This window comes from Macaca fascicularis, chromosome 2 (assembly GCF_037993035.2).
Source record: "Macaca fascicularis isolate 582-1 chromosome 2, T2T-MFA8v1.1".
Taxonomy (NCBI): domain Eukaryota; kingdom Metazoa; phylum Chordata; class Mammalia; order Primates; family Cercopithecidae; genus Macaca; species Macaca fascicularis.
Genome location: NC_088376.1, coordinates 79,488,482 through 79,498,291, shown reverse-complemented (window position 1 = coordinate 79,498,291; position 9,810 = coordinate 79,488,482). Strand labels below are relative to the sequence as shown.

Sequence of the window (9,810 nt, the reverse complement as noted above, 5' to 3'; positions counted from 1 at the left end):
AACAGCTCAGGTAAAGGTGGCAAGCAGCAAGGCAAGTGTATTCATTAGGGGACAGCAAACTGATGAACTGGTAAAAAGGTGAAGACATAATAGAGTGAAGATTGTTTTACAGGATAAATAACTTCTGTAATTGTCAGATGAAAAGGTTAAAATTAGTTTATTAATACTGAAAAGCTATTTTAAATTTTGTTTAATATTCATCACCTTTTCTTAGGTGGTGATTTCTCCTACAAATTACAAAATATTGAGTTCCACCTATAGTAAAGAAATTTAAATAAAAGATTTAGGCAATAGAAATTATTTACTCTAGGATCCTAAATATTATTAATTTAAAATCTTACTTTTAGAAATTATACGTCAGCTGTCTCTCTCAACTTTATATTTTTTCCTTTCCTTATTTTGAAAATGAACAAATTTGATTAAAATGACAAATTCTCTTAAGTTAGAGAGAATTAATATTCTCAAATGTTATCTTTGCCCTTCTCAAATGTAAGACTTGGAGTATCTTTCAGTTAATTTCTTCCTGACTTAGAAATAAAATACTAAATCAGCAAAATTCTTCAGGGTTTACAATTTAAAATTTAATATATTGTTAAATATATGGAATATAGAAATATAATTATATATACTATTTTTAAAATAACAAAGAAGCAAAAATAGAATAAACAACACACCTTCCAAGACCAGTATAAACAGCTCATATGTTACAATTGCTACCCAAAGGCAATGTTATGTATATTCAATTTATAGGCCTTGGATAGCTTCCTCATGTTGGCTGTTCAAAAGTTCTATACTGATATTTTCAGAAAACTAGCAGTATACTTTACCTTGGAAATGTAATATTATAAAAATACCACCATTAGTGATTTTATGTACTTCTACATACCCTTCTCGAATTTGAAATAATGGATAAGTTCAGGTAATACTTTTTGCTCTTTCAAATTTTATGACTAAAATATTGAGTTGTGTTTTATGGCCTGCATTTATTATGTTCTGTAGAGTCAGCCAGCAGCTGACTCTACAGGCAAAGAATAGGCAAAGAATATCATTGGCAAAGAATATCGTTGGAGTCTGGAATCACATGCAAAGGTATCAGAAGTTTAAGATGAATCATACATTCAGGAAACATAAGAATTTTCCAAAGATTCTAAAATACATATTGTGTAATATATGAGCAATGATTTTCCAACAACTTCTTTTTCTTTTGTGGCTAGGATAATTTTCTTTTCAAATATGGGGCAAGATTGTTGCCATAAACTTTATTTATTTATATATTTATTTATTTTGAGACAGAGTCTCACCTCTGTCACCCCGGCTGGAGTGCAGTGATGTGATCTTGGCTCACTGCAACCTGTACCTCCCAGGCTCAAGGGATACTCCCAACTCAGTTTCTGGAGTAGCTGGGACTATAGGTGAACTTCACCATGCCCAGCTACATTTTTATGTATATATATATTTTTTGTAGAGGCGGGGTTTTGCTGTGTTGCCCCGGCTGGTCTCGAACTCTCAAACTTAAGCCATCTGTTCTCCTTAACCTCCCAAAAGTGCTGGAATTATGAGTGAGCCACCATGCCCGGTCTAAATTTGGATAGTGTTTTTGGAGGAAGAGTTTGTTTAACAAAGTACTCTGACAACAGTAAGGAATGTTTAGTTATGAGGAATTTTAAAGGGATTCCAGTAATTATCCAATCTTAATTTCTGAGAGTCAAACTAGAAAAGAGGAATTTAAAGTGGTAGATTTAATAATAAGCAAGATTATGTAGTATTTACACAACAAAACTCCCAAACTCCTTTAGATTGTTTTCTTTTACAATCAGATTCTCATGTTAATGGAGATACAGTTTCTGACTGTAACGTGTATAATAGAATGAGAACATTGTTTCTATTGAAGAAAAAGACAGAGAGCAGGATTTGGATCTGGATTCTAATCTTGCTGAGTAACTAACTTTATGCAAGACCTAAAAGGTCCTAGAGCTATCATAGTCACTTTGATAAACTTTGGCTTCTTTACCAACATGAAAGTCTGACACCCTGGCGGTGATCAGTGAGTCAGTGTATCTGTACACGAAAGTATTTTGAATAATATAATGCAAGTTATTATTTATTAAGGAAAAGCACATGCAAGACACACTTTATTTTTACAGTGGTATAAATGCCACAGACTAGCATCATTATAAATTCAGTTTATTTTATGGCTTTAGCAACCTATAATTTCAGAGTCCACCTAAAAAAACTTTTGCACCAGGAACTGTCTTTCTGTTGAATTTAGCTAAAGAGATTTACCCCCATTTTGAGCACTCACGCCCATTAGCAATGGTAACGACCAAAGTCCAGTTAGAATATAAAAATTATGCAGTGTATCATACATTACACCACACTATTGAGACAGATAAAATTTACTTTTCTTAGAATTCAGATCAACAGCAGAAACAAACATTATCATTTCTGCATAACCTTAATTTTTCCCCTCAGGTACACAGAAAAAATAAATGCAGTATACATTTCTTCGAAGAGGTTTTTGGTTATTACCTTTCCTGTGCTGTACTAGTTTTTACATAGGGAACCTTTGTTGCCCTTTAAAATGTAATTTAGAAATGTAACTGATGTGTTTTGCCACCAATAAAACAAATATATATGACAAAATGAATGGATACTCATTTCAGTCTGTACGATTTGTTTTTAAATTATTCTATTTGCAGCTAGAGGAGAAATGTGAGATCATTTCTTTCCTTTCTGCCAATGGCAAGCTGATTTCCCCAGACCACGTGGACAACTGAACATTAAGTCTAGCGTGCTTCAAGTCTCCCGACTCCTGCCGGGCCATCTGTGGGCACACACACATCTAGGCTAATACACTGGATGGGGTAAGGCAGTCGACACAGCATCTCTGGTTTGACTACCGGGATTGTGCTATGTAGCTATCCCATGTGTCTGCCGCATCTGTTTATTGGACAGGGAAAGAAACTGTATTCAGCAGAGTGCACACAGTTACTGCCATCCATTCTTTCGTTCATACATACATTTTACTACGCTCTCCACGTGCGTTCCGAGAACTGGATCACAAACACACATACTCAAATACACACACACACACACACACACGTGTTCACCGAACCTCACCCAGACTCAGGCCCGGACAAGTACCCCGCCCACCCAAAGCTCCCCGCCCTTCCGCCTGCCTCTTCCCACCCTCTCCGACTCCACGTGGGCGCACCCCGGCGCCAGGCGGCAGCGCTGCCCAAAGAGCCCCTCTCCTGCCCCGGCACTGGGAGGGAAGGCGCGGCCCTGGGGTCGGACGGACAAAGCGGGCGTCCAATCGAGCCCGGCACTGCCTTCCCGAAGGGAGGGAGCGGCAGCTCGGACGGGCCCAATGAGCAAGGAGCCCGAGTGGGACTTCCTCCCGGAATCCCGTTGGCCAGAATAGCGGGGCCGTGGGTGACACGTAAGTTGGGCGGGAGGTGGCGGCGCGGCAGAGGCTCCAGCCGACCCGTCAGTGACACCGCTCTGCCGTCCCCAAAACCAGCCGAGGCAGCTGGCCCCCACCCTTCCACCCATTGGGCAGGCCGCGCCGGGGCGCGGCCCGGAGTCATGGTCCCTTTGTTGGGCGCGCACCCCCTCCCTTAGGTGGCAACAAAGTCGTGCAGTGGAAGCCGCCGCGAGGGGGCGGGGAGCTGCCAGGGCGGGACTCCAAGAGCTGCCCGGGGGCAGCGGGGCCAAAAAGTGGGAAGGAGGAAAAACGGCAGGAGGCATCTGGGGACAGGCGCGAAGGCAGCCGGCTCTGAAGTATGCGGAGGGCCCCCTCCCGGCCCCGGGCATTCGCGGAGAACGAGCGTCGCAGAAGTTTGGCTGCAGCTGCCCGGGCGGCGTCGATGGCTGCGCGCCCCGCGACGCGCGGGGGCTGAGCGGGCGCCACTTCCCCTACGGGCCGGCTTTTGTGTCTGGCATCTCCTCCTCATGCTGCGTCTGGCCACCTCCTGCGGCGGCCGCTGCTGAGACGCTCGCTCGGACCAAGGGGAGGAGACGGCGGGGGCGGCCGCGGCGTTGGGTCCAGGCGGGACTATGGGAAACGGGATGTGCTCCCGAAAGCAGAAGCGGATTTTCCAGACGCTGCTACTGCTGACCGTGGTGTTCGGCTTTCTCTACGGCGCGATGCTCTACTACGAGCTGCAGACGCAGCTGCGGAAAGCCGAGGCGGTGGCGCTAAAGTACCAGCAGCACCAGGAGTCCCTCTCCGCCCAGTTACAAGGTACGGCTAACGGGACGCGCGCAGTCGGTGGCCAACTTTGCTCCGCGCCTCCACCCGGGCAGGAAAAGTGGCTTTGGGGAGCTCTTGGCACTGTGGTTGCCACCTCTGACCTTCACGGACGTCAGAGAAGAGCTTTTCAGGACTGCCGGCCCCAGAGTGTCAGGGGAGATGACATTCTCACCCTCCCGCTTCTTCCTCCCAGCGGTTAGGTTTGAACTTGGTAGCACCAGCCCATCGTCCCGCTGGGCGTTTGGTGGGCGGGTGCAGAGAGTCCTTTACCCGAGGGCTTGTCAAAGGCCCAGCGAAACTAGGAGCCCTCCGCCGCTTCTGCCAGCCCTGCTCTAAGGAGCGTTGTTCCGTCGATTCTAGGTATTTGCTTGCTTGTTGACTTTGTCAGTTGCTTAAAACATGGAGAGTTTGGCAGAGATTTCTCACACTGTTTTGTTTTTCAAGGGAAAATTAAGTCATGATCCAGCAGCTTAATTAAAGTCATGGCCCAGTCGAATGGAACCTAGATCTGGACCCGCTAGTTTCTTATTTCTTATTCTTTTAATTTAATAGGATGTTTTCAGAGATGCTGGATGTGTGGGAAAAGTCCACACTATATACCATTCACCATCCTGCAGTAGTTTCTTTCAAAAAAGATTTGCTTGTCTTCCTCAGTAGCTTTTACTTTATCACAGAGCTGCATGTATGTATTTTACAGTAAGCTCGGGAAGTCAGAGGAGAAACAGGTTTTCACTTTGCCATGCACAGCAAACCCAACTTGAGCAAGACCTGTAGAAGAACTTAAAGTTTGTGTCCTTCTATTTTAGAATCTGATTGAATGTAATTTTCACAAACATAATTTATTTTTAATGTAAATTCAGAAACATTACCTCAAAGTCGGCACCATGTCGTCTTGTTAAGGATGTATCCTATACATATTTTTTTTTTGCAAGCTTTTACTTGTGGTTAGTTTTCAATACTTATGCAACTTTCTCCCCAACCAAAAAATAATGAATAGCTGTAAGTAGTGAAATGTTGGCAGCCTTTGCTGATGATGCAAATATAGCTTATTTAATATTGCTAGGTAGATAGATGCAAGCTAGAGGAATGTTTCTGTGTATGTGTGTGCAGATATAAAACGGATGCTTCTTCCTTGCTTCAGTTATTCTAAGTGTTTTCTAGTAAAAAATTTAAGATGAGAGAAAATGATACGCATCTGATTGCTTGAACTTACTTGCTCTTCCCAGCTTAGAAGAAAGAAAAGTATTTTTAGCTTACTGAGGCTGCATAGCCACAGGCAATGAAAATACATGGCTGGGCTTGGTTCAAAAGTAAAACCCGTTTTGATACACTCTTAGGTTCAAAAACATTTCTTTAAACTCATTGAAATTTACCCATGAGTTATTGTTGGTATGAGAATATGGATATTTGTTTACTTATTTATTTAGAAGATATCAGTAGCTTCCCTGTGAAGTTCCATGATGTTAGACCAAGGGAAAAATTTGCTGTCTAATAGTACAACAGTACTGGATTTTCGTAAACATGGCTGGAAGGGCCATGTATGGTGGATTATATGAGGTTGTGTGTGCCTTGGTCTCTTAGGAGTCCCAAGAGGGCAAAGGCTGTCATTTTCACCATTACCTCCCCAGCACCACACTGTGCCTGACACTCATTAGGGGAATCAATGCGTGTTTATTCAAACAACAAACAAAAATTATTTGAAACTGTGGTGAGTAAGTTCATCCCAGGCACTTTTGTCTTTCTGAGACTTTGCTTCTGTGTCTTTGCTTTTTGAAAGCCAAATAAAACAACAAGAAAATATTTTGTTCAAGTAGCTCCTTTGCCTCAACGGCCTATGATGGACATTGTTGACTAAGGCCCTGATTTCTGAATAATGGCCTTTATTTGCAGTATTTCATTTTGAAATTTTAGAAATTTCTGTTCTAATTTGCCCTTTCTTTTTTTGGTGGTGGTGGTGGTAGAGGGGAAAAGAGGTGGTAAATGATAATACAGGATCATTAAAATGTACAACTTTTGTTTTGCAGCAGATGGAAATGTTCTACCTAATTTGAATAAATGGCTTCAAAGTTCATTTCTTAATTTATTTTTTTGTCATTTCCTCTTTAATTATGGTGCTGCAAAACTTGCAGTATGATTATGCATTAAGAATTTTTTCACAAGCAGGCTACAGTTTTTTTGTTTGTTTTTGTTTTTTGTGGATTCACTTTTGACTTCTGTAGCATTTATTTTGGATTTCGCATGTGTAGGCCATTCAATGAACATTTTCTGATGGTATGCAACTTTTGCTTCCCTTTTCCAAGACAAATGACATTTTACTCAACAGCACCGTGTGCCACCTGCATAGATGGGCTTTTAGGACATCAGGCTCTCCAGTCTTAATACTTGTTTAGTTAGGTGGGATTGCATGACCTGCCTTGGATTCAGATCAGAATTAATTACTTTACAAAGAGTGGTCTTTTTAGAAATGACTCAAAATTTCAGTAGTTTGGTCCTATAACCTGGTGATGTGCATTTGTTAAGTGAGCATATTTAGGTCACCTTCAATTTAAGAATACATTATACTTCATAGATTCCTTTGAAAGTGTGTTACTTGTAACCCCAAGTTACAAGTTTTATTATAGAAGAGCCCCATAAATAGAAGATGGCGGGGATGGCATGCAGAAAGGTCAAACACTAGGCAAATCCCTTCCACTATAAAAATATCTATATCTGCCTGTTTATCTCTCCCTCTTAGCAATCAGCCATCTATTTATCTCCCATACGGGTACCTTAATTATACTGAGGAGTAGGGCAGAGGTCACATACTGGTGGCAAAGGTAATAACAATCTTTGGACAGCACAGTGTTTATATAACCTTTAATTTTTTTAAACTGCTTTCAAGTGAGCCATGCTCCACTGTCTGTATCTATAAGCAGTGTTTCTCAGTCTAGACTGCCCATTAGTATCACCTGGTGGCTCCCAGACCAATTAAATAACAGTCTATGGGGGGTGGAACCCAGGCTTCAATAGTCTTTAAAGCTCCCCTGGTGATTCCTGTGTGCAGCCAAGGTTGAGAGCCACACCTCTATAATCTTAAAACTGAGCCACTCCGTGCATTTACTTTACTTGTTTGACCCCAGAGACACTTGAATTTTTTTATCTGAGCATGTGATTTAAAGCAGATTGGCTTCTAGACTGTAATTCAAATTCTACTTCTAAAACCTTTTGTGTGAACCTCCACGTTTTTCTTATTTATAAAATGGAGATTAGAATAACCTATTTTATAGAGGTATTGTGAGGATTAATGAAGGTGATAGACTGTAGAGCTCTTAGAATGTACTTGGCATATAGTAGGTACTGCTCATTAAAAGTTAACTGTTATCAGAATCCCTTTTGAGGTAAGCTGTTTTATCCCTTCTTCTCTTGCCAGGTTTGTCATGAGTAAAAATTTTGAAATTGGCCGAATTTGTTTATGTAGCTAACCACCTTCTTTTATTGTACCTTAAATGAACATCCAGGAATATGCAGACATCCAGTGTACCTTACTCAGAAGAAAGGACCTTCCTTGACAATTTAAACTTGGACTAGGGTTACTGATTAACTGTGTTCTGGATCTTATCAGATTAGGAGAGGGTGTGACTGCTAAGGTAATAATTATGTGCTGTAAGATCTGGGAGAGAGATATAACTATTTAAATTTTTACAAAAGGCTTTTAGCATAGAGGCAAAGAGCCCGACATTCCTAAAACACAGTATTGCAATGCTTTTGGACTTACAGGGATAAGGAGAAACCATGAAGAAAAAGTTTTTGTAAGGTTTATATGTTCCTATTCCAGATGAATATGTTACAACTATTTAAAATTTAAAAAAAGGTCACAAATGTGGACCCGTAGAAGTGCAGAGTTACAAGTGTGGATTTCTTACATGCATATATTGAGTTGTGGTGAAGTCTGGGCTTTCAGCGCACCCAAAGAATGAACATGTTTACCCCACAGGAAAATTTCCAACTCTCACCCCCCTGCTAGCCTCCCACCTTTTGTAGTCTCCAGTTCCACTCTCTATGTCCATGTATGCTCATTGTATAGCTCCTACTTGTAAATGAAAACATGCTGTCTTTGACTTTTCTTTTTCTGAGTTATTTCCTTTAAGATAATGGCCTCCAGGTCCATCCATGTTGCTACAAAAGATATGACTTATTCCTTGTTACGGCTGAGTAGTATTCCATGGTGTATATATACCACATTTTCTTTACCAGTTCTCTGTTGATGGACGCTTAGGTTGATGCCATATCTTTGCTATTGTGAATAGTGCTGCAATAAACATACAAGTGCAGGTATCTTTTTTGTATAATTATTTATATCCCTTTGGGTATATACCTAGTATTGGGATTGCTGGACTGAATGGTAGCTCTATTTTTAGTTCTTTGAGAAATCCTGATACTGTTTTCCAGAAAGGTTGTACTAATTTACATTCCCACCAACAGTGTATAAGCATTCCCGTTTCTTTGCATCTTTGCCAACATTTGTTGTTTTTTGACTTTTTAATAAAAGCCATTCTGACTAGTGTAAGATGCTATCTCATTGTGATTTTAATTTGCGTTTCTCTCATACTTAGTGATGTTGAGCATTTTTTTCTGTTTGTTGTCTTCTTGTCTAGCTTCCTATTAAAAATGTCTTTTCATGTCCTCTGCCCAGTTTTTAATTTTATTTTTCTTGTCAAGCTGCTTGTGTTCCTTGTAGATTCTCGATATTAGCCCTTTGTCAGATGGATACTTTGCAGATATTTTTTCCTATTTTGTAGGCTGTCTGTTTACTCTGTCGTTTCTTTTGGTGTGCAAACATTTGTTATTTAAGTTAGTGTTTTTTGCGTTGGGCTCCTCTAACACTTAGGATGGCCCACTGGCCTAAGCATGAATACATCTTGTCATTGGTTATTTCTTTGCTTTCAACCTTCCCTAAATCTACTTTTAAAAAGGAAATGTTGGCCAGGCACCCTGGCTCTTGCCTGTAATCCCAGCACTTTGGGAGGCTGAGGCGGGTGGATCACTTGAGGTCAGGAGTTTGAGACCAGCCTGGCCAACATGGCTAAACCTCATCTCTACTAAAAATACAAAAATTAGCCAGGTGTGGTGGCACATGCTTATAATCCCAGCTACTCAGGAGGCTGAGGCATGAAAATTGCTTGAACCTGGGAGACAGAGGTTGCAGTGAGCCCAGTCACACCACTGCACTCCAGCCTGAGCAGCAGAGCAAGACTCTTTCAAAAAAAAAAAAAAAAAAGAGAGAGAGAGAGAGAGAAACATCTCCTTCAGTACAGAACCAGGCTTTTTTTTTTATTCCTTCATCTCCAGCATCTGGTGCCTGGCGTATAGTAGGTGCTCAATAAATAGTTTATACCTATGTAGTACTTATTCTTGGCCTATTAATGTGCATATATATGGTGATATTGTGGGCAGTGAGATGTAGTGGATGCAGGCTGAGGCGTCAGAGCACTTGAATTTGATTTCCTGCTGTCTTATTTTACTAGTTGTGTGGTCATGGGCAAGTTATTTAACCTTTCGGTGACTCAGTCTCTTCA

At 41.1% G+C, this 9,810-nt stretch overlaps 1 protein-coding gene across 10 annotated transcripts in view; it reads left to right on the top strand.

Annotated features, from left to right (window-relative positions):
• The first annotated feature begins 3,420 nt into the window (after positions 1-3,420).
• The window catches only part of GOLIM4 (golgi integral membrane protein 4), an 85,457-nt gene continuing 79,067 nt past the window's right edge, over positions 3,421-9,810 (top strand). For 6 of the 10 annotated variants that reach the window (XM_074033734.1, XM_045386662.3, XM_045386661.3 and 3 more), the window contains exon 1: positions 3,421-4,246. In XM_074033734.1, coding sequence (XP_073889835.1) covers positions 4,060-4,246 — 187 coding nt within the window. In that variant the 5' untranslated portion in view covers positions 3,421-4,059. Of the gene's footprint in view, positions 4,247-4,514; positions 4,616-9,810 lie in introns of those variants that run through there. The other 4 variants (XM_074033737.1, XM_074033736.1, XM_074033735.1 and 1 more) reach the window with 1 other exon arrangement.